The 27,247-nt window shown below is 43.4% G+C and overlaps 1 protein-coding gene and 1 long non-coding RNA gene across 3 annotated transcripts; one reads left to right on the forward strand and one right to left on the reverse strand.

Annotated features, from left to right (window-relative positions):
* Nucleotides 1-27,247, forward strand: BBOX1 (gamma-butyrobetaine hydroxylase 1). Its single transcript, XM_052692455.1, has 8 exons — nucleotides 1-134; nucleotides 3,839-4,219; nucleotides 4,841-4,955; nucleotides 16,692-16,890; nucleotides 20,352-20,457; nucleotides 22,493-22,689; nucleotides 23,368-23,534; nucleotides 25,173-27,247. The coding sequence occupies exons 2-8, from the start codon at nucleotides 3,869-3,871 to the stop codon at nucleotides 25,331-25,333; spliced, it is 1,296 nt and encodes a 431-aa protein (XP_052548415.1). The 5' UTR covers nucleotides 1-134; nucleotides 3,839-3,868; the 3' UTR covers nucleotides 25,334-27,247.
* On the reverse strand, nucleotides 14,315-25,258 carry LOC128085315 (uncharacterized). 2 transcript variants are annotated; one of them, XR_008208886.1, is made up of 5 exons: nucleotides 25,141-25,258; nucleotides 17,795-17,933; nucleotides 17,482-17,688; nucleotides 16,220-16,367; nucleotides 14,315-15,314 (listed from the first exon to the last, which is right to left on the reverse strand). It is a non-coding gene; the product is annotated as an uncharacterized LOC128085315 (long non-coding RNA). The 2 variants fall into 2 exon arrangements; XR_008208885.1 differs by having other exon boundaries at nucleotides 17,482-17,933.

Raw genomic sequence — 27,247 nt, forward strand, 5'->3', positions numbered from 1 at the left:
TACGCAAGGCCGGGGGGGCGCTGGGCCTGCGGGCCGCCTGGGCTGGAAGGCGGAGCGTTGCCGGGAGCCGCTTCGCCGATGGGAAGCCGTGCGAGCTGCATCTCTGCTTGACTCTCCGTGTGCAGCATGTAAACGTAGGTTTGCTTTCCTTTACGGTGCGCGCCTGCCGCTTTGCTTTTGTGCGTTCCGCGTGGTGAGAGTGGAGAGAGCGCTACGTTGGTGCCTCCTAGGCAGGGGACGGCAGTGCAGGGAGCTGAGGTGCAGGGCGCTCGCTCTGTGTTTCTCGGTTATTAATTGCTGTTTCGCGGTTATTAATTGCTCCTCTGGCCGCGGTCGGGGCACACTGATAAACGACTTCAGGCGAAGCGCTGCTTCTCGTTTAGCGCGGTGTGAAACGGCACCACGTGGCGATCGTCCGCCTGGCGGTGCAGGGGATAGGAGCTCCTTAGCTTGTAGTTCAGCCTGCATTAGCATCAGATTGGCTTTTTTTTTTTTTTACCCTTTAAAGCCTCTGAACAATTGTCAATAAATTGAAAAAAAAATAGCACTTAAACTAACTCATTAGCACAATCTATACGGTGGGAGTTTGGGTCCGTTAAGCATCATCGATAGCCTCCTAGAATACGAGGTGTGCTTTTCCCATTTCTGGCCTGGAATCACCAGCACAGGCATTTGGGTTTGTTTACCTGCAGCTTGCTTTGTGCCTTGAGCTCAAGGCTTTTAAGACATAAAGTTGTATTTATCCAGCACTTAGCACTGTGCCTTAGCTACTGAGAAAACAGCTGTGTAGCTCAGCTGTTACTGGTGTGAGATCATTAACCGTGGGTGGGAGCTACTGAGGGGAGTATATTTTTCTGTGAAGCAGTGTGGGACAAAAACTAGACTTATGTATTTGTTTAATTTGCACGTCTGAGAAAATGAACACCAAGAGGGCATGCTGGAGCAGGTGTTTTTAAGCGTTGTCGTCTGGGTTTTCATTTTAATAGTGACACTATGTTATGACTGTGTGATACTAATAGTGACACTATGTTATGTTATAAACTCAAGGAAAACCATAAGCAGGCTTTTTGTTGTTATGGGATTTCTCTCGATAGGTGGCCAACCCAAACAATTGCTTTACACTGAAGGCAGAAACAGAAATGTAATGCAAACACTGCTGAAGTTTTTAGGAGTATTTCCAGCACTAGGGAAATCTTTTTGCTATAATAATTTTCATGGCATTCTGTTGTGTAGCTGGCAGCCAAATGGCCCTGAAGCCTCCCAGCTAACAGCGGTGTCATGCAGGATCCACTGCTCTATTTTCAATAAATAGGCATAAAGCAAAGATCTGGATAGGCCCAAAGTCTTGGGGCAGAGTAACAATGGGCAATGTAGATCTGCATACTAAAGAAGCCACAAAGTACGCAGTGAAGTTGTTTCCTAACCTAAATGTGTTGAAGGCTTCTGCTGTTGCCAGTGAAAGAGAGCCTCCCCTCCATTTGGGTGCAGTGGCTGGCTGCTCAAGTCTGGTTGCCAGGACTGGAAGTATTTCAAAAGAGTACTTTGTGATTCAGAATAGATTAGAGTGATGATGCCAAAAGCTGAAGTCACTTGGGATGGGGGTACCAATGGCAGCAACTCAGGCTTTCTCTGCGTGGCACTAAAGATAGGGCTGCTACCATCCGCACTGCGTGCAGTGGGTTCTGCGCAGCAGCAGCAGCGGTCTGTGAACAGGAGCAGCAGCTAATCATGAGATCACTGCCATGAAACGTGTTGATGCGTGTGAACGTGGGCACTGTAACATCCACATCAGAGCTAATTGCAGAGGTTCTCTCTTTAGTCGGTGGAGAGAAATAAGAGTTCAATTCTCCTCATCCTAAAGCGGGTCTCTAAATAGGTCAGTTGAGCTGGGATCTAAATGAGTGCATTATTTATGGGTGATGCCCGCGATGTTCAGATGGGGTGACTGCGGTACATGTCTAAAGTTAGGCAAGATGAACCTGGCTGTTCTCATTTCTTGCATCCAAGCAAAACTGGGAATTCCCATTTGACTTATAGCTTTCCCCAGTGTAACATAAATCATGTGTATCTCACCTCCATACCTTCCAGAAGTTTTATTACTCTTGTTTTAACTAGAAATTGTGTCTGGCAGGATTGGTTGCATCTGTTTTTTTTTAAGGTTGACCTTCATTCCAGAGCATTTACAAAACTATATGTCACCGACTTAGAACTGTGCTTGAGATGTGTTTTGTGAGATATCCATTGCCAGGAGAACAAATAGCAGTTAAGCAACTTCCGTGACAGGTAGACAATAAACCCACCTTTGTTCCTTGTCATTAAAAAATAAAATAAATCCAACATCATTTTCTATTTTTTTTTCCTAAGGAGTTTTTTAGAAACAAGTTTAGATTTCTTATCTGAATGGTAGAATACTAGAAACTTGGATACCCTTTGAACCTGTCAAGCTTATTATAGTATTTTAGACTTGATGATGAGTCTTCCTTGAAAGGCATGTAGAAATTAAAGGCTTAACTATTTTTTACATTGAGCTTCCAATGATTAAAGCAATTTAGTGGGTTGTCAGGTTTGACACTAAGCATGCACATGATACTTAAATTATTTGGCAAGCTTTGTGAACTGACATGAGAGAACTGTTCTGGGTGTCATGCGTGTATGAAATACATTGTGAATGAACTAGGTGCAGAACTCATTACATGGATGTTTCACATAATGAAAAATATCTTGTTCTCAGAATTTCCTCACCTCAGGTAAGCCAGAAGAGCTTCCTGGTAGCCTTCAACTTCAAAATGAAATCCTGTTCTCACAGTCTTATCCCAAGCAGTTACTAAAGCAGTATCTGCATTTACATATGGATGCGTGTGTGTTTTATATACGTACATATGGGAGAAGGAAATATATATTCAGTCTGGTTACAAATCCGTTTTTGGATAAAAGAGGTTAGAGTCTGTGTGCACAAAGCTGTTCCTTGGATTGAATTGCAACTGAAAGTTGGTAATAAATGCAATTCTTCTGGGACTGCTGTGCCCAAAGAAAAGGAAGCAGAAATCAATTTTGTGCTTTGCTGTACTCAATCAAATGAAATAAAAATAAAAGGAGACCATAGGGTCCTATACAGCATTGTTCTAACTATGCTAGTCGGAATCCTTTTGATCCTCTTCTAGATCTCAGTGTGTAAAGATACTGAATCTAAAGAGATATTCCCTGTGTAAGGACAGAGGGAAGGCCTTGGTTGCAACCAGACATCAATATTTGTGCAAGAACCAAAACAACAGGGAAAAAAAAAAAAACAACAAAACACTGAACAAATTAAGAGTAGATATACAAACTTTGAAACGGCTGAACTTCCAGTTAAAAACAAATGTGATTACTCACTGATTTGCCAGGAGCCCAAGGAAAGTGTTAAACCAGAACTTTTCTGATGTAAGATTTGGATGCGTCATCTTTCGTCAGCACGGCGTGCAGTTGATTTGAATTACTCAGCTCTAAGCTAGTGGAAACCTCAGTAGCTCAGCAGTAGTACGTATGTTTGGTTTGTGGAACTTGTCTCAGAGTGCCTTACAAAGGGACCTTTATGCTGTAAGTATCCAATGGCCGCAGGAACAAGGATGAACAAATTGGGGAATCCGGCCAAAGCTCTGCTAAACGCAGGGGTTTTTGGACAACAGGTCTGAATATATCCTCTGTGTCCCAGATATATCCTCTGTGTCCCAAAAGCCATCAACGCGATGATGAGTATTCCTAAATATTTAGCTAGAAAGAAATGGGGAGAGTCGCCTTAATGTGCTCCTTCTGTTACAGGTGCTCCCTAAATAATAATCTGCTCTCTGTGGTACTGCAGGAACACCGCCGCCACCCGACCAAGGTCAGCATGTGGAGGCTGGCAGCTCGTGTCATTCTGGGGACCAAAGTCCACCCCGTGACCCGGCGCCTGCTTGCTGGGGCTGCAAACCTGCAGTGCTGCTGGTGGGGGACAGCACGGAGGACCCACGCGGGCCACATGAGTGCGGGGATACGGAAAGTGGAGGCTCCAGATGCGGAGCACCTCGTCCGTGTGCAGTGGGAGGATGGAAGTGAGAGCTGCTACCCCTGCGTCTGGCTGCGGGACAACTGCCAGTGCCCACACTGCTTCCTGCACTCTGCCAAGGCCCGCAAGCTGCTCTTCGAGGACCTGGATGTTGACATCGTGGCCAAGGAAGTCACTCTGACAGACAGGAGAAAGGTAAGGATGATGATCTTAATCCATAGAAAGGATACCGTAGAAAGTATAACCCAACATTCAGCACTGGCCCAGCTTCTGTCTCTCTCCATCTGCATTAGCGTTTGTTCTTGACAAGGGGAGGTTATTAAGCAAAACGAAACAACCCTTCTGTAAATTTTAATGTTTTCTGACACACGTAGCAACTCTGTATGTCATTTTGGCTTTATACATCTATTTTCTTGAAAAGGAAAAAAGTTTCAAAACTTTTGAACAGTTGATCTCTTAACATTTGTTTTTTTCATACGTCTCTCTTGGCCTGTTTTTGAAAGGCAGATTTGGTCTTCTGAGCTGTAGTGAAGCGTTCTGTGCCAGCTTCTGTGATTCCCAGTTTCTGGTAGGCAAAGTACACGCAGTGACAGCAGCCCACAGAAAATAGCAAATTAGGTCATGTGCTCATGTGAAAATAAACATCTATAAAAGGCATCGGAATTTGGATGCTGTTCAGGTTGGATTTTCATTAATTGTTTGCAGCTACATTACGTGGAAGCCTTAGCTGTGATATTACTGATTTAAATATTCCAATTTCTGTAATTTCTGGTTGTTTTTTTTTCCTTAACATTGTGTTTCTTTTTATTTCCCAAGATATCTATCACGTGGCCTGATGAACACACAAGCGAATATGAAGCTGAGTGGCTGAAAAAACGATGCTTCTCTGAAGCAGCCAGAGCAGAAATGCGAGAAGATTTATTTTTACCAGGTAGGAATCAAACCCACATTTGTCCTTTCAAACACCTTTCAAACACGCATGGTCTGGCGCTGCAGACCCTATCTAGATAGAGAGTCAAAGTGTGAAGGCCAAGCCTATCCAGCTGAAGCAGGAAGAGTTTCTGGGATCACGTTTGCTTTTTCACCTCTTCTGATCTCTGGACTGTGGGCCAACAGCTCTGCTCTATCCCAGCCCACTTGCAGGAAGGGAGACGTTCTGCTGCTTGCGCCGTGTTCGCTTTCCTAAAAGCTGTTTCCTTGCTGATAAGGTTTGGAGGTCTCAAAAATGAGTCCTGTGGAGCAGTGTTGGTCTGTGTGATAAGGCCAGTGTGTGTTGTTTCAAATTGCAAGCAAGTTGTAACTGAAATATTTTTCTCCTTTCCATGGCTTTTGGTTAAAAAGTAACCGTGTAGCTTACCAGTGCCTTGTGCTGAAGTTCTGGTTGTGTTTGCTCTGCCTCCTGTGTAGCAGGCGGCCTCTTGGAAATGAAGAGTTTTGTGCAACTGGCAGTGTAGTACAGGCAGTACGAGCTGTGGTTACACATCACTCACCCTTCGGAATGAATGGTTATGAAATCAGTAGGTTTGCCACGATGCACATCCTCATTTCTTCTTTCTTCAGCAGTCTTTCATACAGGGAGTGTGAAATGTGTGACAACTTGCCAGGTTTCTGCAGTTCACCTTGATGGTGTTCCTGTGAGTTCTGCTGCTGCAGAAAGCTGTGGAAAAGTATTCAGAGCTAAGAGTTTATCTGTTGAAATAAGGTTTTATTCTAGTAAAGGAAAGAAGAGGCAGACTGATGGTGAGAAATCAGATCCAGCTTTTGGTTTCCTCAGTGAAAGGCCAATTTGTTTATGGTCTTTTTTTTTTTTTTTTTTTTTTTTTTTTTTTTTTTTTTTTGTGAGTGTTGTCTTGTTTTTGTTATTTTCTTTTTTTCTAACAAAAGAAAATGATTTTTATTTTTTCTTGAAAGACCATAAATGCAAAAATGCAAAACCATAAGTACCATCTGCTTCTTGAGCTCTGTTGGGCAGTTAGGGACCTGGCTTCTGCAGGTCACATCTTCCTTGGCTCCAGGCTCTCCTGAACAAAAGTCAGTTATTTAGATTCAACCTTTTGTAACGTGCGTTAGGCTTCTGCTGATGAGTGATATCTCCATTCATTTCAGTAGATCATGTAACAGTTGTTTACTAGTTCCAGAGTGGAACTTTTTTCCCCTGGTGATTGATATAAAAGTTGATGTCTATTTTTGCCTTGGCAAGAATAAATGACGCTGGTTACTAAGTTGGAGGCTTGGGCATGTTCCCAGAGTGAGCGTGATGAAGATGCAAACCCAGTACAGGGAAACTGCTAGACTTGATTTCTCAGGTTCTGAGTTGTTTTTTGGAGAAGTGAAGATGCTGTGGAAGCTAGCGAGACATTCTGTAGCGTTTTGGGGGGAATGTTTAAGTCAAATGTTGCTCCAATTCTCTAATTCATGCTCAGATGCTCAGAAAAATTGGTCCAGATGTCTTGTTATCATCAAATGTATCAGTAACCAAGATTGCAGTATTTCAGATGCAATGCTTCTTTTTGCATGTGTTACAAAACCTAACTGGACATGGCTTGCCACATTGTACACTGGGATTAATTTCAGGATCTTAATGCCACGCTTCTTTTGGAGGCTTCTCCCTTTTGCTACAGCTTTTCTTTACTGCAGCGGTCCAGAAAAATGTACAGTAAAGATACTTTTGTTCTTTGGACACTGCTTTGCAAATTTGGTGATCTGAGGAAATATGTTTGCAGAAGTTACATAAAGTAACCACATTAACTTTGGCCTTGCTTAGTAGTGCCACTGTGCTCTTCTTCATAATTCTGGGAAAGATCTGACTCCTTATGACAGGTTGCTCCTTCCAGCATTTCTCAGGTTTCATTTGCAAGGAAGGCTGCATTTCTAAGACATGTGAATTTGCTTGCTGGCTATTTGAGACCAGCTTCTCGTGTGTACTGGGGTAAGCTGAAAATCAGCTTCCTTCTGGTCCCTGCAGCTACAGCACTGCAAATGACATGCTCTTAAGTAGTTGATCATGTCCTAGCAGTATAGCATTACAGACAGTGATCTGAAATGGCAGCCCTGTGTGCTGGTTCAACCAATACAAGAGCAGGCTCAACAGACTGCTCTAGTTAGTGGTTAACCTTCATTGCTGACATTGTCAAGGCTGCTGCTCCCTTTTTTCCTCCTCAATAACTGATTTGCTGGAGGAAGCAGTGTCCTGGCACAAGCAGTCAAAACCAGAGGTTGTGCACTTGTCTGTGCTTTGTTTTTCAGTCCTTCGTTTTGCTGTGTGGCTAGTAACAGTGCAACCTTCCAGAATTTTAATTTCAATATGTCAGCTGGTTCTTAGTTGCTTTGCTTTGGTCATTTGTGGCTTTGTCAATTTCAGAGCTGTAATTGCTAGCACATTTTGAGAAGCACAAATACAACAGCCTCTAGGCAAGCCTGTGCGTCACCTGTGGTTAGGTCTTGGAGCTTGCAACGCCACTGAAATACAGACACGTACACACACAGACCTGTACCTTATGTGCATCTGTCAGTGGTGCCTATGCTAATCAGACAAATATAAAATGCATTTTCTGAAACGGTGATGTCTGCTTTCCTAAAGGATTTGGGTTTTGTTGCAGATGCTGGCAGTTGTGCCAGTGCAATCTTTTTTTTTTTTCTTTTTCCTGCCGTTCAGTTTCATTGTGGATCCACTCCAATAGCTAATGCCATTTCTTCCTTCCCTGGGAAAACAAAACAAAACAAAATTTTCACATGAAGTTTATTCTAATAGTAACCAGCTGTTCTTAGAAACTCTCCTCCCAGTTGTTTCTGAGACGCATTTTGGTCAGGTATCAGTCGAGTTGGAGAGCTCTCTCAGTTTCTTGTAACATCAGAATAGATCTCTTTATTGTGTTCGCATACATCTTACATACCATCCACTTACAAGCAGTAAGGTTCCTGTAGCAGTTAATTGGCCCTAACTGCTCCCAAACAACGGTGATAAAGGAGGAAAGGTTTCTCAATTGTGACAGGATTAACAGCGCATACAGGAGAGCCTCCTGTTTATCCTCTGACTCCCTTTGCTCTTTGTCTTACATTCCAGTCTCTCAGAGCTCCACAGTGATAAGATCTATCAAGGAGTCTGTTAAGCTGTGTGCTGACTCGCTCAGTCACATCTTCCCCCCCAGTCAGGTATATGGTCTTTTGAGGAAGCTCATTATAGACAGAATCATTAAGGTTGGGAAAGACCACTGAGATGGTCTGGTCCAACCCCAGCCCGTGCCCACTGACCACATCTGTCAGTGCCACGACTCCATGTCCTTTAGTTCCTTGGACACCTCCAGGGACGGTGACTCCACCAATCCGCTGTGCCAGTGCCTCACCGCTCTTTAAGAGAAGAAATGTTTCCTCATGTCCATCCTGAACCTCCCCTGAAGAGATTACCTCTCCACTCAGTTCTTCCTGTTCATAAAAAAAGAGAATGTATTTTTGAAGGCATTATGCCACACATCTCCAAGTAATTTCATATCATTTGTTTTGTTTCCATTAGTAGACATTGTGGGTCTAAAATGAAGGGGCAGAATAACTGACTTAATTCAGTAGTTTAAATCTCCAGAAAGTTGCAGATTTTCCTATCCAGCTACTCTTAGGGTACATTCAAAAAACATTTTAGCTGTTTTAAACTGAAAAGCAAGCACATGAATTTATTATTCTCCATTAAAAGGTTCTAAGCTTGCCAGTTGGTACTTACCATGTCACAACTGAAATGCTGAGTAATGCCAGGTGTTTGTTGATGCATGCGTGCTGTCTGCAGAAACTGAGCAAAGGCTATAATCTCTTTTTGTGGAGACTTCTCATTTAGAGCCTTTATGGCTGATCGGAATGATCAAGAAATGGGATTCTTTTTTTCATTTCCCCAAAATTGCTATTCTGAAGTTGGAAGACGTGGTGACTAATTGTCTCAACAGCAGTTCGTTCTTCACGCTTTGAAAAGCACATAGGTGTGGGGTTTTCTTAGTTACAGTGCAGTTGGTCAATAAAAATGAAATAATTCTGCAGGACCTTTGCTTTTATCCTATGTGAATTATTCAGCTGCAGTTGTAAACATGGGGATTTTTGATATGGCAACAGCAGCAGTGCTTTGCAAGTGAGAACTAAGGCTGTCAGAATGCTAATGGCTCACTGCTGTCTGTCTTACTCCTTAGTTTTTAAGAGCTTATGTTCTTAAATTTCTGCTGGAATACAATGGAAACTATATTAACTGTACTTACAGAGTGGGGAAAAAAGTATGCTGTGCTGACATGATAAAATAATAAGAAATGTGAGTGGGATCAGTTCCACCAGGAAGTAGTGGCAAATGCTCTTTTTTAAGTAGAAGAACATGAATATCTTTGCATCATGGGATTGTTTTTTGTTTTCTTGAGTTTTCCTCTCCCTTTCCCAAAGAATTATAGACCTGCTAATCTGTAAAGTTGTAAATATTTGACAACACATCATCCTTCTGTGTGGGTCTGATGAGGAAGGAGGTCTTCACAATGTCGCTGCTTTTAGTGTCAACCTACTGTTTCTCTCTCCTCCTCCTCCTGGAATTAGAATCAAAGAATCATTTGGGTCAGAAGAGACCTTTAAAGCCTGTCTAAACTCCAACTTTGCAGTGAACAGAGACATCCACAGCTCAATCAGGTGCTCAGAATCACAGAATGGCCAGGGTTGGAAGGGACCTCAAGGATCATGAATCTCCAACCCCCTGCCACACGCAGGGCCACCAGCCTCCACATTTAATGCTAAACCAGGCTGCCCAGGGCCCCATCCAACCTGGCCTTGAACACCTCCAGGGATGGATGGAGCATCCACAGCCTCTCTGGGCAGCTGTTCCAGCACCTCACCACTCTCATAGCAAAGAACTTCCCCCTGCATCAGGCCTTACTATTTTACTCAAGTGGCTGTGAGGTTTCTGGGGCCAATCACGAGAGGAAGGTCTTTACTATTTTTCATGGAAATGAACATCATTTAAAGTTAGTCCATGCTTGTGTCAGAAAGAAGTGTTAGAAATTAGCACTGGGTCTACAGCAGTTACAGGAAGGATTAAACCTGGTGTCGCTATATTTTAATAAAGGCCTAAGACTTCTGTGAAAATAAAAGAAACAAAAAGAACCCATCGCAGTAACTAGCATGTAAAATGAAGATTAATAAGGCTGTACAAAACTCTCTGCTACGAATGATTATAATCTCCTTTTTTGACAAGATTACCGAACTCGTTGACCAGTGGAAACCACTGGAAATCGTTTTGGATTTCAGCAAAACTGTTTCTCTCAGTGTTTTTCTGAACAACATTTCCAGCATCCAGCTAGACAGAAATGTAACGTGATGGGTGAACGACTGGTTGATGAGGTGAGCACAAAGGTTTGTAGGAAATGGTGTTACATCAGGCTGGCAGCCAGTCAGTAATGGGGTTCCACAGAGCTCCTTTTCAGGGCCAGCTGTCTTTAGTGTTCTCATCAATGACTTGGATACAAGACTTGAAGTCTTTTCTAGCTTTGGTGAAATTTTTTATGCGGTCCTGCAAGGGCATTAGTTTGGTTTATGCTCTAAATGCGTGAGTTTGTTCTTGCTTTGATTATTTTCCTAATTTTCTTTACGTATTTAGCATTAAAAGCAGTAATCGTATTCTTAGAGTGAAGCATTTGATACATGCACGTGAAATTATCACAAACATGCTAAGGAAATGTGGCCCATTTGAAGAATAACCAGAGTATCTGTAATGATTTCTCTTTGAGATTAGGTGATAAATCAAGGTAGGCTTTGAGTGGGTTGGTTTTACCCATGCCAACAGACTGGCTCAAAGTCAGTGGAGTCCAAAGAGAACTCTGACCTGTACCAGAGATGAAGGAGCCATTCTGCTCCGTTTGATGGAGCAAAGCTTCCAGAGCACTGTACCTGCATGGGCACCGTGCATTAAAAAAAGCTACAGAGGCAACATGCTGCCTTGGAAAGCTCTGTAAATGATCTGTGGTCTAGAAACATCTAAGAATTTAAGAAAATAAGGAAAAGAGAAAGAAAAGGGAAGAAAAACACGTTTGCCAGGCTTGTGGTTTGCATGCATGTGCTGTGAAAAAATGCATGTGTACATGTATGAAAATATTTGTTTAATTCCTCTCAGAATAGGCAACAATTGGAGTTCAGATAAAGTGCTGAAAGTTTCAAGTTGAATCAAAGATCGTGAAGTCATGAAGTAAGGGAATATTTGTAATCCTAACTTTGCACTAGGTTATTTTTTTGTCTCAGATACCAGCTGCTGCTGCGTTCCATACATTTCCCAAGGATTAGTAAAACTTGGAGCTGTACACAATGCGTTTTCAGCTTCTGGCATTTTTAGCACGGCGTCGTTGCACAATACAGTGGGAGGAAATGTCCACGGGGAGAGCTTACTCCTGCAGTAGCTGAAATAGTCAGCTTTTGGCTGCAGTAACAGCCCGCTGCGGGGCAGGGATCTTAGAGTCTTTCTTTTCTGAAATGTGAGGTAGGATTTAAAACGTGAACTCGAACCCATGTCTGCTGGCTGCAAAAGGAGTGTGCTACCATGAGGTGGAACTTCCAGCAACACGGTGAGCATGGGGACTTCAAGGGGAGCACACTGCAGTTCCTGTATGCAGAGATGCCTGCAGCACTTGGAGCTGCAGTTAAATTCCATCTGCATGTGTTTGTTCTCCAAAGTGAGGGGAAATCTTTTGGCATATTCCCTGATAATAATATCCTTCTTTTATGTAAGGAAGATTAGGTACAGCAGGAAAGACCAGAAAGGAAAAGTTGAAACTCAGTTTACCTGCACGAGCACGGAAAGGTAAATTTGTCTCAGATGTTATTCTTGGCTGTTTGCACGGCGTACCAACAGCTATTTAAACTGCACAAACTTTAATAGGGGAAAAAGGAAAGCATTTATATTTCATTTTTTCCCAATCCTCCAAACTGTGTGAGAAGGCGTGTATTGAGCGAAGCACAGTGGGGCAGTGATCGGACAGCTGCGGAGTGCTCTGCTGAGGCATGCAGTGAGCTGGGGCTGTATGGCTCCTCAGGGATTGCACTTCATTTTGTGAGCACGTTGTGAGGTTCAGCAGCTTGTCAGTCGTACTGCAGCCTCTTTGAAACACGGGACGGAGCACAACTGATGGCCCATGTGAGCAGCTTATATCTGGTACACGGGCTGTTTCTTGGATGATCTCTAGCCAGAGCAGTAGGGAATAGGAGCGGTTGGAAATTTGCAGACTTTGCAGCTGTTGCCCCGCGGTTCACGTTTTTATGAGCACCTTGCAAAATGCCCTGTTCCATTTCTTTGCAGTGCAGGATCTCCCTCCGTGACCAGGTGAAATCCCCCAGAGCTCCCATGCTGCAGGCTGCTCGTAGGGTTTGTAGTGGTTGTTACCAGTTCTGTCTGCCAAAGGAGCTGGACAGCAAACAGGGATGGGGGGAGGTTATAAAGGATGCAGTCTGCGTTTTTCTGTGGTATCATTTCTGACTGATGATCAGTCAGCGTAAGTGGATGTTGGCAAAAGTGTCAAGTAAGCTGGCTGGGGATTTAAAACCATTATGTTGTTAATATTTGAAAATCTATTTGTGTTTGGTTGTGCAATCTCTAATGAATTATCAGCTTCAAACTAAGCGAGGGAAATCAATAATGTCTTAGTTGTAAGAGCAGGGCTCTGATTTAAGAGAGTACTTGCCATTAAACTAGTCTCTAGAAAGTTTTGTAATAAAATAGGCAAGATCTCTGTGAAACAAAAAGTAAGAGAGCATCTTTGTCCTGTTCACCCATTGCTGTGCAACATCTTTGGTTTGAAGGACGTGTGTGTTTGTGCGTACAAACCAAGGGACTGGACAGTTTATGAGACTTAGAAATGGAAATTTGCCCAGAGATGTGGTGGATGCCTCATCCTTGGAGACACTCAAGGTCCAGCTGGATGGGGCTCTGAGCACCTGATGGAGCTGTAGGTATCCCTGTTCACTACAGGGGAGTCGGGCCAGGTGGCCTTTAAGGGTCCCTTCCAACTCAAACCGTTCTGTGATTCTAGTCTGTGAAATCAATAAGAAAAGAGCATGGGGACAGTCTGAAATAGATGTTTTGCACAGGAGAGAAAGAAATCAGCCTGCACTGACATCTGTGCCCACAGTCACCTCAAGCATGTAGCCAGGTGGGTCTGTCTGAGGGGTGTTTGGTGTCTGTGGCTGCCACTGTGTTGCCAGTTGAGCTAACAGATCTCACCTCATTGCCTCATTTTGCAGTCAACTTCCACAATTATTAATAAGCCACAAAAGAAATAGAAGATGTAAGAACTGCAGTTTCTACAAAAGAATCTGGGACATCTCCCTCACTGCAGTGCCTTCGCTCCTCTAAGCAGCCAAGCCAGGACAACTCCAACACTGCAGCCATCAGACAGAATCAAAGAGAACATTGTGCCATCCTGGGGCGTTTATGAAGGTTGCTGAGCAATGTGTGTTTGCTGTCCAGTGACAGTTATTGTTAATGTCTGTGCATTAGAATTCAGAGCAGTGTGACCACAAAAGCAGCATCAGGACCTGCAGCAGGCCAGGTCCATCTAGCGGCCAGCGAAGGCACGTGCAGCGTGTAGCAATGCGGATCGCACTGGCTGCATTTCAGCACGGTATGTACGCTAATTCTGATCATTAAGAGGGGGGAAAAAAAGAGGCTGGGGGAGAAAGAAAGAAATCATGAGTGAGTCTACACAGCAGCTGTCTTTCAGGTGTGCAGGCAGCCATTTCACGTGGCTGTTTCAAACTCTGAGTGAAGAAGCAGACAAGCAGAAGAGCAGGGTGGCTCTGTGGCACACGCTGTGCAGTACTCGGGGACGTTCTCCTCAATCGTTTCAACTGGGGGAGAAAATCACCAGTAGCTAAGTACAAAACATGATGCTCAGTTGTGGATTTCAGTGCCCTGTGCCAGTAGCACAGACAAATTTAATTAAAGTTAACAGCTTAAACAACTGCCAGACTCCAGAAAGTGTCCTGGTGAGAAGATGTGCTTTGGGCACCACGATTAATTTCCTGTCTTTTCCCTTTCTGTTTGGCAGGATCTCAGTAGCCCTATTTCAAAGCCACCCTCTGCAGTCCCCCCTAGATCACCATGCTGCCCCTCACCCTCCTGGTATCCACCCTGTACCCTCAGCACCTCTCAACTTAATCAGCAGGCTGGGGAGATGCTGAACTGGTTTGGAAAGAGACGTCCCAAGTGTACATGGTACAACTGTGTGTATGCACACTGCTCCTTCCATGGAGCAATCCCAGATTCAGCAATTGTTCCAAAGACATCAGCACAGCTTTAAGTTTTAAAGTAACACTTCACAGGATTGACATTTATTAACTGTATACATCACATCAGAACACAAGTGGTCCACAACAAACTCATCCTAGAGTATCTGTGAGTATAAAATAGAGGAGCGTTGATACTCTGTGGCTTGCACAGCTTCCAAGGTACAGGACTTTGTGTGTTGCTTGAGGTGGGAAACCAGTGGTGTGGTGCACCGTTCTTCCTTTGTTTTTCTTCACTCTGTGTTGGTGTTTTCTTCTTCTCTTGAGGAGGACCCTTCATTTGCTCTTGTTGCACTCTTGCTGAGTTTACTTTTTGTTCCTGCTTCCTGTACATCAAGCATGCAGCCATCTGTGACTTCCTGCTTGCCCATTCTCTGTGTGTTTATGCCTTGCTGGTTTATCAAGTGCCTTTTGCTACTGCAATTGTTACAGATCTACAAAGTGCTTAGCCATACTCCATGGTTACGCTTGGTTAATTTGCTTCCTCTTTTTAGGAGCAATAGGGAACAGCTACAGCAACCTGGTCCTGCTGGGTGACCGTTCAGTCCCAACAGCGAGTATCTGTGTCTCTTAAAGGACAGGGTGATTGCACAAGGGAAAAAGTAAATGCTACTTCTAATCATCATCATCTTGGGAAGGTGTCCAACATTCTCTTATATGTGTCCTGGAGAAGCAATCCTGAGCATTTCCTGTTGAGGCGTGGCAGATGGAAACAAATGCACTATGCTCTTTGTTCATAGAAGAACAGGAATATGTTTACTGACATAAGATGCTGTTAAATCACAACGTTAACAAGATGGCTGGATACGCGTGATGTTCTGCATAGAGGGTAGGTTAAACACATACAGGGCCCTCCTGTTGAGTCACAAGGTTCAGAATGGATCCCTTTGCTTCCTAAACTCCTTGGACCACAGGGGTAAGGAGCCTAAGTGTGGCTGGATCCTCTCCTAGTCCCAGAATCGGTCAGCAGTTTTTGTCACAATCAATCCAAGATGTGATATTAGCAAAGCTAAAAAAAAAAAAAAAAGACAGAACAGGTTATTAGTCATTTACTGAGGACCTGTATCAAGGTGTCTTGACATCAAGGTGTAAGGATTCTCTGCATAGGCATAACTTTGAGAGGCATCTTTACTCACAAGGAGGTGCAACTGTGCAGGAGAGCTTAAAGAGGCTCTTGGGCTACTCACTGTTTATGGGGTAAGATGATTGACTCGTAGTCATTGTGTTGTCTGAAGTTTGGAGTACCAAAGTGGAAGGAATGGAGTTTCTGTCCTACAGCAGAAAGGAGGCAGGGAAGGAAGAGCTACTTGAAGTGCAAGTGAAGAAACCGTAAGCATGGGGCACACCGGTGGAGCTGAGTGCCTCCAGCACTGAGACAGGCTGAAGCAGCCTGCTCCATGCAGGAGGGAGGCTACCCATTAGAACTAGTGGTAGGAATTCCTTCTGCCCCTCACACCTAAGATCTTGGGATAGATGGAAGACCCCTGTCTTGGCATCTCCACTTAGGGAGATGTAGTACTTAGGGACATGTTTTAGAGGGCAATGATAGTGATAGGTAGACAGTGGGACTGAATGATCTTAAAGGCCTTCTCCAATGAAAAATGATTCTATGACTCTTGCAAACAGATTTTCCTTTTCTAGATGCAGTTTCAAACACAGTAATCCACATCAAGATTGCGTTCATACAGTTTGATTGAACAGAGAGTATTTTAGGCATAATATTAAAAACTCAGTTATACTGAAGGAAGAATTTTGGATCATGGAATTGCAGGGGTTGGAAGAGAACTCATGAGATCATCAAGTCCAACCCCCCCCCCGCTAAAACTCATTCAGCTCTCAGGAATGCTGTTTGAGAATGGGTGGAACCCAACTTCCTGCTCATTACTCAGTCTTTCCTTACATTGGTTTCCTTACCTCCTGGCATCCCTTGGATTTGTAAATAGTCTTGGGCTGTTTTTGGCACTCATCTGAAATAGCATCAGTGCACTCCAAATAAGAAAAAGATGAATGACACCATCCTGCAGGATTTCATCTGGCTGGATGTGCTTTTGTGGAGACAAACCTACAAAAGAAAATTGGTTAGTCACTGATGCATCTGATGTAGTTTCTCAGCTTCTAAGCTGTTACACTGATGTACGTCTTCTGCTGTATTGCGCTGCAAACTTCTGTTTTAAATCTGTTTCTTTACTGCAAAGTTTTCTTGCACTTTATCATAAAGATTATTTTTTTGTCTAGAAAAACTTAGGGATTGGGGTTCAGGTCCCTGCAGGTTGACTAAGGGCATTTCCACAAATGCATAAAAACCTCTTTAACTTCACGTTTGGACTGTTCTGTGCTCTGATGCTAAAACAGCTGATCGGTTGCTTCCTTATTCCTTCCTTTTCAGAACATCAGCACTGGGGCTCAGACCTACAGCTTCCCAAAATGCCTTTTGAAGAAATCATGTACAATGATGAGAGTGCCTACAAGTGGCTGCGCACCCTGAAGAAGATGGGAGTTGTGCTGCTAACAGGAGCTGCTGCAAGGCAGGGAGAGTTGGTGAAGCTTGGCCACAGGATTGGTTTCCTGCGTCTCACTTTTTATGGGTGAGTTGGGATTTTTAATCACCTTGCTTTGCCAGCTATGTAATTACTTCCAGAGCATTTGAATTCAGCTTGCTGGACCTCTCTTATGGGTTAATTTATTAAAACAGGATTAATTTTTCCTTGCCTGCAGATGCAAGGACAATTCTTATTGAAAAGCCACAAGCAGATCCACAAGGCAGCACTGTGTACCCCATGAGGCTACGCAGAAGGCCTCTTCCAAATTGCTGTATCCACAAACAACAGTGGACTCTGCAGCTTGGCCTAGGTTACCCCTTCCTTGGTGAGATTTCTGGAGCAGGTTCTCATCTTAACTTCAGTTAATGTGTTGTCCAGGAACGGACAACACACTGAGGAGGAGAGGTAAAATGCAGGCTGGTTGAAATCCAGAACCCAGTTCCACTGCATGTCCCATGCCCCTCTGGGCACAGATCCCAGCCATGTATGCTCCTGGGATAATAGATACTAAAGCACAGTTATTTCTTGTGCCTGAATAGACCCCAAAACCAGAATATTTAGAGCTTTCAGCTAGAAAGCTCCCTTCTCCCCTATAAAAATATATATATATAAGACTTGTCCTTCACTTGCACCTACCTCATTCAGAAAATGACCAGGTAAACTATGTGGGCAACAGCCAGTGTCTCTTCCATTGACTAAATGGCTTAAAGCAGAAAGAAGTAGAAATATAAAAAGTCAGCCTTTGCCAGAAGGACCACATTCCATCCAGGCTTCAGCTCAGACGGGGAGATTTTCTTTCCCCTTCATGCAGTCGGAGGCTTTTTTCTTCCCCCTTTCTACTTACTGGGCCAGAAAGAAAAGTAGATTTCAGTGTTAGCTGGGATACAGTCATGTCAATCCTACTAAAACCAATGGGAACAGAACTTCCTGCTTGACTTGGAAACCTCACCTAGTGCTAGTTAACATGTTCTGCTTTTAAAAGCATTCCTGATGTCAGGCACTTCTTTGCTTGGCAGCCCACCACAGGTCTTGACAGCTTGTGCCATGATGAAAGTGGTACTTCTTGCTGTTTCTGTTCTGATGTGATCCTAGTAAGAAAGTTAAGCCAACAAAAGATTCAGATTTACTTGTATCATCAGTTGGAGGGTTTGGTTGTTTGTTTGTTCTACATCTCTTTCATAAAGTTAGACGTGCCTCACCGATTCTCACCAAATATGATTATAAATAGCAGTGTTTACTAAATACTTCCCCTTGTTTCAGGCCAAGGTGGAAACTGGACACCAGTCCACACCATTTGGACAAATAACAGTTAGAGCTGCTTTCACTGTTTAAATCAAATTCTCTGTTGGTGTTGACTACACCTTATTTTCCCGCTGTTAATCACAAAGACCGTAACCAGAAAGTTGGGCTGCAAAGCGTTAACCCTTCTCAAGAGTCACTCCCTATTTTGCTGCAGAACTGTTAGCCACATCTCCTCCTCACAGTGGGCTTACACACACCTTGGCACACACGGTGCTCATGAAATGGGCTTTAAGTGACTCTTCAGACCATGCTTTTTATAAAGTCTTTTAAAAAATAGTTCTTTTAGTTCTTCTAATTACTTTGGCTTATTTTTGGGGGGTAGCGGTGCTGGCTTTTTTCAAGTGTTTTATAAGAAAGCAGTTGCTTAATTTTTGCCATGTATATCTTGAATCCACTCTTAAAATACTACTAAAATAGAAGAGAGAAGACTTTACCTATGGTATCTTTTCTCCTAAGTTAACCTGTTTAATTTTCAGGCAGTTAGTGCTGTACCCAGCTGTGCTGTTCTCAGACATTGCTCGCAGTAGCAGAAACTCTCCTGAGCTTCCAGCCTTAACAACAGGCTTAGAGCCATTTTATGTCTCGTCCTCTCTAAAAAAGTTCATAGATTACTGGCAGACAGTTCTAAAAAGAGAATTTTAGAACTGTAATGAAATAACCGTTGCTAATCCCCTTGCTATTTCACCAGTGCCCAAATGCAAGACATAACAAATACTGTAAAGGAAAGGGATGACTTTTGGATTGGTCCAGCTTGGCAAATAAAACATACCTCTGTAGGGCCATGTATGCTTACTGGAACGTAACAGTAGCAGATCTATCCCTTTTTTCACATCTAGGTGTCTGCTTGGTACATGCTGCCCTAGTGTCATCAGAATCACAGAAAGGCTTGGGTTGGAATGGCCCTTAAAGGCCATCCAGATCCAACCCCCTGCCACAGGCTGCTTCCCACTCACCTGAGCAGGCTGCCCCATCCTGCTGGTCTGGAGCACCCCCAGGGATGGGGCAGTCACAGCTTCTCTGGGCAGCCCCACTTTACCCCTCCCAGAGGGCTCCGGCTGCCATAGAAGGATGCAAGTCCCAAACCTTTTGTGAATGAGATCTCAGTTTTTAATACAGTGCGAGGCCAGACAATTTACATGTGGCTTCAGTTCCTACTGCAAAACTAAAGAAGTGCCAGGCACACTTGTTCTCTGCTCAGAGAGACTGAGCTCACATTGCCTCTTAATGCCAAAAAAAAATTGCTACACCTGCCTGGTGCCAAATTTCCTGCTCAGTCAAACAGTATGAGCAATTGAGGTTGAAATTTAACCGTGATTTCTAAGTCATAAACCATTCCAACTGCTCTCCTCTCTCTGAGGGTGAGAGCTTCCTAACACTACCTGTGTTTTTTTTCCTTCACTTATCCTGCACTTGCTGGCTCTCCCCGTGGCTGAGTTCATGCTTCAGAGCCGTTGATACCCTGACAAAGTGAAACTGATTATTTTCCACGCTTAACAGCCGGCTCCCTATTTGCACTGCTTTCTCTTTTTAACCATGGCTGGCTGCAGACAGTGATGAGCTTTGACAGCAGCTCCACACGTGGAGAGGTTCTTGGGGACCAGCTCCCTACCAAGCATAGCAGCAGGACAGCTCTGACTTCCCTCATAAGGTGGTGTCGCAGTGACTTGTAAATGATTCTCATTCCAGCAATCCTATGTAGAATTGCAGAATTGTTTGAATTGGAAGAGACCAAAGTCATCTAGTCCAACTCCCCTGCAATGAACAAAAAGCATCTGTGGACTATATAAAATGATTTTGGTCTCCATGTTCTTTAGCCTCTGTTTTAAATATTAAGAAGTAAGACTTGAGCACACTACAAATAGTATATTTGGTGTACAGTAGTTAAAGTAGGAAATAAAATGAGTTTTATATTTTTCTTTTAAGTAATTTATGCTCTTGTGATGCCACAGCCTGCTTATGGTGACATATATAGACAGGGATCTATGCTATGCTTTTGTTGAGGGCTGCCTTCAGGCATGTGCTCTGTACAGTCCTAACATGTGATTCATGTGATAATATGTGCTCTGTATAATCCTAACATGCGATAATTTCATATCATTTTGAATGTTCAAAGACGCAGTAACTCTCCTCTACTCTGATTTCACACTTCACCTTGCACTAGCTGACTGCTCAACATGTTTGCTCTTTGCCCTTTCATTGTACAGGCCAACTTGGCAAGTGCAGGACAAAGCAGATGCCAACAATGTGGCTTACACAACAGGGAAGCTGTGCTTTCACACCGACTACCCTGTCCTGCAGCACCCACCTGGGGTAAGGTGAACCTACCAGCTTCTTCACAATGCAAAGGGGGAAAGCACGAAGGTCCGGTATGTGCTTTTGATACTGTTCATTGTAACAAAGCAGTCGGGTGTTTAGATGCTGCAGCCACATTGTGGCATCTTAGGACAAGAGGAGAAGCAACTGGGAGAAGAACGATTAAGATACTGTATTGCCTTCTGCAAACTGGCTGAGGTTAGACAAGTTTTCACCCTTTCACAGAATCACAGAAACACCAAGGTTGGAAAAGACTTACAGGCTCATTCAGTCCAACTGTCCACCTATCACCAATAGTTCTCACTAAACCACAGCCCTCACCACAACGCCTGCACGTTCCTTTCATGAAGGAGCACTCTGTAAAGCTGAACCACTGCAGGAAATAGGTGGTCACCCCAGCCCTGTCACAGCAGAGCCTGATCCACTTCCTCAGAGAACTGAAAAGTAATAGAAACGTGTGCAAAGGAACAAGTTAATCCTGCAAAGGTTTGCATCTGTACCTACTGCTTCCCCTTCTTATTCGTCAAGATTACTTCATATCATTTTTTTCAGTAACTAAAAAGTCAGCGTGGTTTATCCACATATAAATGCCAGGTTAACATTGCCTATTTAAGATGCTCTTTATTAACATAATACTAAGATTAAGAATAGAACAGTTGTAGCAAGTGGACAGATCAATAGAATGGGAAAAGTGTTACAACAAAGGTGAGATGATAAAAGGACTGGAACAATAGAGAGCTGCTATAAGGGAAGGGAAGAAGGTTGCTTAGCTGTATCAGAAGATTCTAGAATGACAGGGGAAAGCTTCACCAAGGAGGGATGTCCAGAAAGAGATCCTGCCCCAGTAGCAGTCAGCCCCTAAATGAGGTCCTAAGAGAGATGGAGCCAGGCTCCTCTCCTGGTCACACAACTGAATTGCCTTCACCTGTGCTCCAGGGCTGACCAGGTCCTTTCCCCAGGTGCTCAATCAGTGGCTCAGGCCATGACTCAACAGTTCCCCTACAACACTACTTTGTTAATTGAGCACAGATGTGAATTAGCTCAGTGTCTCGTGTGTGCCAAGGCTCTCACTGCTACCAAACATGAGTAAAAGGGCAAAACCTTTTTTCATGCAAATATGCTCACAAGACATAGAATCCAAAGGCAGTGGGACAGTAGGGTAGGAAGCTGCTGCATTGTGTGGATAAGTTATTTGTAGCCTTTGCAAGCCAATGAAGATTAGAGGAGGAATGGCTGTCTGCCAGTCTTGGGCAGAGCTGCTTCCTTCTGCTTTATGCTGGTGGAGTCCCCTCCTGCAGCAGCAGCTGCTTGATCCTTCTCTCAAGGGCTGTGGGTGCAGCACTGCAGTAGACTGTGGCAAACTGTTCTCTGCTTCTCTCTCCCCAGTGTTTCTTATTTTTTCTCCGCTGTCTCAGAAATATTTCCCTTCCATGGTGGTGAACTGTGGCCATTGTTAGCTTTTAGCATTTTTAAGGGTAGCTGTGTTTGCATGACAGATGTGTATTGTCTAGTTTGGCCAAGCTTAATGTGCTTTGCATGATGCTTGACTTGTCAGCATCCCAGGGAGTTCCTGTTCCATCCTACTCCTTGGCAATTTCACTATGAAGTGCAATTAAGCTTCCTCGATCCTATTTTACTACAGATACCAGGCCTGTTGCCATCGGTAAGCCATCAGTAAGCCACCTTTCCCCCTATGTGAACAGATAACTCACAATGCAGGAGCAAACTAATCCTCTTTGGAGCGATAAGGAGGGAGAATGCAGCAAAAAGCAGTTTGAGAGAAAGAACTGACAGCACAGACTTGCAGAAAATAATAACAGGCTGCAAGGGTTAGAAGATCTCTCAAAGGGGATGCAATTAGAGTACTTCAATTTTCTGCTTACATGATAATGGTTGCAGAGTGCTATGAAGCTAGAGGAGTTGAAACTTAGTGTTTTGCTTGGAAAAAACCACACCGATATGAGGAGACTGATGCTAATGGACTGTTAAATACAGAAGCTAATTCTTGAAATGAAATCTTAATTCATTACAGGTTCAGCTTCTCCACTGCATTAAACAAACAGCCACAGGAGGCGAGAGTGAAATTGTAGATGGATTTCATGCAGCTAACAAGCTGAAGCACCAAAATCCTCAAGCTTATCAGATCCTGACCTCTACTGCTGTAGACTACACGGACGTTGGGGTTGACTACTGTGATTTTGCTGTGCAGGGAAAACAAAGGATCATAGAGTAAGTGGCCTCCATTCTCACACAATTACTTTGGAAACTAAAGTTGTTGATGTACATATGGAGGAACATGTGTTGGCAGGTCTGCTCCTGCCACCTCGTGGGGAAATGGTGGCTTCACTGGGCTGGGGTTACATTTGTGGCTTTATTTTTTTGGCCAGCATGCTATTTTTCTTCCCTTTGTCTCACTACAGCCTAGTTTTCCTTATTCAGTGTCCCTTACAGCACTAGCATGAACTCATGGGCATTAGGGCAACTTCAAGGCATGGTGCCACAGCAGATGGGCTTGTTACTGAACTGCAGTCCGTGCTGTGTGTCTGCACATCTGTACCATGCCAAAGAGAGGTCCTCATTTGAAGCATTCAGACTAAGAAACTACACACTATAAAAAGATCAAATTCAACTTTCTCTGAATTTTAAAACTTTGGCTCTGTGATTAATATGTACCAAATACTGATTTTTGTGGAGACTGGTTGCATTTTTTTCTGATGACCCCTTTCCCTCGTTAGGATTGATTATCAACTTCCTACCTAATAATCATCTTGAATGAAGGAAAAGAACTTGTCCTTTGACATAGAATTGAATTTAGTTGTAGAACAACACTGAAACTTCAACAGGAGAGTTCAGTCATCCATTAGACACGTCAAAAGGTTTCTGTTCCTTTCCTCATCTGTTTTGCAGTGTGGATTACAGAGGCCAACCAGTTCGCATCAATTTCAATAATGCAACAAGAGACACAGTGTTTGACATACCAGCTGAAGAAGTGAGGCCATTTTATGCAGCTCTAAAGGAATTCAATGACTTACTAAACAGCACAGAACACAAGTTTACTTTCAAGCTGAAACCAGGTCAGTAAGTTGTTTCTCTTTGCAGTGATTTTTCACATTTTTCCTGACACGTCAAAACATTCTAGCACTGTTAGCTCTACCCTGGCACAGAGAGGAAATTTCAGCCCTCACCTGTTTCATTTCACTGCTGTATCCTTACATAGTTTCTCCTGCTGTTGCTTCACTATGAAAAAAAAACCAAACCATAAGCCACAGTTACTGATGGGCAGTGTGGTCTATCTTCTTGTGACAGTGACAACTCATGCCATGTAGGAAGCATGTCACAACAGTAGCACCTGAAGCTTGCACAGCTGTTGGCCATCCCAATTCACCACATCCTCATCCCTCTGCTCCATTTGATGCACAGCGCTCCACGCTGCTAGAGGGGCACCTTTAGAACTGCTGCAGAACAGCTCAGAAATCACAGATGCACAATGCTAAGGGAGACCGACCGCACAGCAGGGAATTCAGCTGTCTGCTGTGCGCAGACACCGAATGCCTGAGTACAGAGCTATGTTCTGAACATATAACTGCACAAACGTTCCTTAAAAGTCAGCAGATTTTTAACTAGCTTGGCCTGAATCTCAGATCCTTTATTCTCCAGCTATAAAATAAAGATATGTACAGTCTCTCACAAGGTGTCACAGAAGTAAACTGGTTAGTGTATCTGACTGCCTTGCACACTGTGATGCTACTTGCTTTAAAATATCTGTGAGGAAACTAATTATTACCTATTCTGAACACACAAGAAAATAATGTATAAGATCACATAATAAATGGTAAAACAAAGTACTTCAAAGGACCATCAATTAATGCTGTAAAATAGTGGGAGAGGGAGGGAGAGGAGGAAAGAAAAAGTATGAGGTTAGTTAATTAGAGATTTTATCATAATGGTAGCACACAAGGGAGAAAAATTGAACTGGCAAGCTGGCCTTAGTTATGCCAGTTCCTCGCTTCCTCTCTTTTAACAGGGATAGTAATGCAGGATGCATATTGTATAAGTACTTCCAGACTGATCAAAAGAAAGTCACCTTATGCCTTTCATCCCTTCTGCCCTTCCCATGGATTTGCAGTTGTGCTTCTGTTCAGGAGGTGCTTTTCTTTGGAGTGTGGATCCCCTAACACTTAACTTAATTGTGCCTCTGAGCTGTGGCAAGCCTACATACCCCTGGGGCTACATAATGCACTGGGCTAAGCCCCAGCTGCAGGCTTTCTGTTGATCTCTGTACCTAGCATCACCTCAGAAGAACTTTTCCAAACAATAACCACATAGATAAATGAGGTGGAAAGTTAGCATAAAAGGTATGTGTTGTACATTACCCTGGTCTATCTTGCACAGTTCTGGCAGATTCTATTTGTCCACGCATCCCAGCGTCTGGGAAGAAAAATGTGAATTCTTTTATTGGCAGAAGTTCTTTTCTAAACAAGGCCTTCTTATAAGGAAACTTGTCTAATCGTGTTGTCTAAGATATCCCAGCTGGTTTCTTTTCTACTGGCCGGTCTCGTGGGCAGGCAGAAGAAAAGCAGTAGAGTTGGAGAGGGACCTGCCCCTTCTTTGAAATGATCGCTCCCTAGCTGTTGATCGAGGTGTCCCTCAATGTTGTCTGCTTGAAGGAATATAACTTACCAGATGTCAGAGGCTGTGCAATCTCTTTGCAGGAGACATCATAACGTTTGATAACTGGCGAGTGCTGCACGGCCGCAGGAGCTACCACTCAGGCTCTGAAGTGACACGTCACCTCGAGGGCGCCTACGCAGACTGGGATGTGGTCATGTCCAGGCTCCGGCTCCTCCGAAAGAGGGTCCTCAATAGGGACTGAGTTTCCTGCTGACTAGAGCAAGCAAAACTAGATTACCTAGGATCAAAAAAAAAAAGGAAAAAACCCAGTGTATTTTATTTGAGAAACTAACAAGGTGAATATCTGAATCTGTTACTGATTTCCATTAGCTGCTAAGAAAGCTGTCACTCAGCACAACATAAGGACTGTATCTGGTCAGGTAATTTAAGAGTGAATCACTACCTCACTGAGTTTAAAGCCATTTTTTCCACACAGTTTAAAAAGCAAATAAAGGTTGTCAGCTTGTGGCTGCCTTAAGTCCCCTCCACTAATACACCTGCCTCCCTAGAAAGCTCAAAGGGATGTCAAGAAAGAGTTCAGAAGCTTTGCTTATTAAAGGTTTGTCATGAACTACCAACCATTTTCAAAAAAAAGTGTCCTTCATTGTACAAATCATAACTGAATTCATTACTAAAATAAACAACCTCTGCTTTGGAGTTATTTGTCTAAAGTGACCCTTCTAAACGGAACCACACTTCAATACAAGTCATTCAACAAGTGCTGTAATCTGTATATTTGTTGTGCATGTGACAGTCACAGCCACAAGGAACTTTTATTACAGAGCTCTCAGAGAATGCATTGAATTATTTTTCAACTGCACTAGGAACAGAAAAATCTCTGTGTAGAGGTCAGAAGCAGGGCCAGCATCACATCAGATGCTGTGCGTAGATAAAATCAAAATCTTCAGGGCTGATATAGTAAAGTCAGGAAGAGGAATGCTACTTCCACTGCACAGCCTGGAATTAGAACACTTGGGAGGCAGCTGCTGACTCAGCACCTAACAGACAAGCTGCAGCTGTACTCAGGTCCAGTTTTGTTACACCAAACCCAACCTTTGGCAGAGGTGGTCTGCAGGATCATAGAATGGCTTGGGTTGGAAGGGATCATTAAGTTTTGATGCCTCTGCCACAAGCAGGGCTGCGGGTCAGCAGATGAAGCGCTAGATGATCAGACTGCCCAGCGTCCATCTATCTGGGCCTTAAACCCCTCCAGGGATGGATATCTCCCTCTCAGTATCATTCCAACTAGAGATCACACCATGCAAAAATCACTGCCATTGGAGCAGTACGTAGCAGGTGAGCTACAGCTCTGCGCCACTGCATTTCCTGCCGTGTTCAGATGCCAAAATGAAAGGGAAGCGTTTAAAATATGTATTTCCTTACCTATCTGTATCCATATCCAACAATACATCCACTGAGTTCATTCTTTACTGTCCTTCCCACTGCAGTTAACAGGATGCAGAGAGTCAGACATAATCAATACCCTCCACTACTAGATGTGCTCCATTCAGCCACTGGGCGTTTAGAGCCAGTCCCAAATAAATAGTAAATAGTGAAATGCTTTTGTCAGGTTTTGAAGGGGCAGTAACATGATGCATAACAAAATGAGCTTTTAGCAGTTATTTGATTTCCCAGTGTGTCCTTTAATAGTTAACTGTGGAAAGAAGATGAAAGTATTTGTTGTCCTTGCTATGAGAAGGGGGGAAGGTTTACACCTATATTCTATGAAATACCAGCAGTGCTGTGCTCTAACTGTGATATTTTGCTTAGAACAATTTAGTGAGAATTTCAATTCATAGCATTTTAGCAAGACATCTTGGGATTAATAAAGATGATTTTCTGCTGAAGATTTTCTGCTTTTATTCTGTACTTTTCTAAAACCCGTTTTATTCAAATGTCTGATTATTAGAAGCTATTAAGGAACTGATTATTGTTTTGGGCTGATGTGTAATCTCACCACAGCATCTTGCACACAGATACTAAATCATTATTTACAACTGTTTGTGAACACAATTAGATCTGGATCATTCCAGCTCCTCCCTGACATTTAAAATACATGTAAACCCATAACTTTGAACAGCTGTAAAATAAAAGAATCAAGTCTCTGTGGATCTAA

This window comes from Tympanuchus pallidicinctus, unplaced genomic scaffold, assembly GCF_026119805.1.
Source record: "Tympanuchus pallidicinctus isolate F22 unplaced genomic scaffold, pur_lepc_1.0 scaffold3, whole genome shotgun sequence".
NCBI classification, from domain to species: domain Eukaryota; kingdom Metazoa; phylum Chordata; class Aves; order Galliformes; family Phasianidae; genus Tympanuchus; species Tympanuchus pallidicinctus.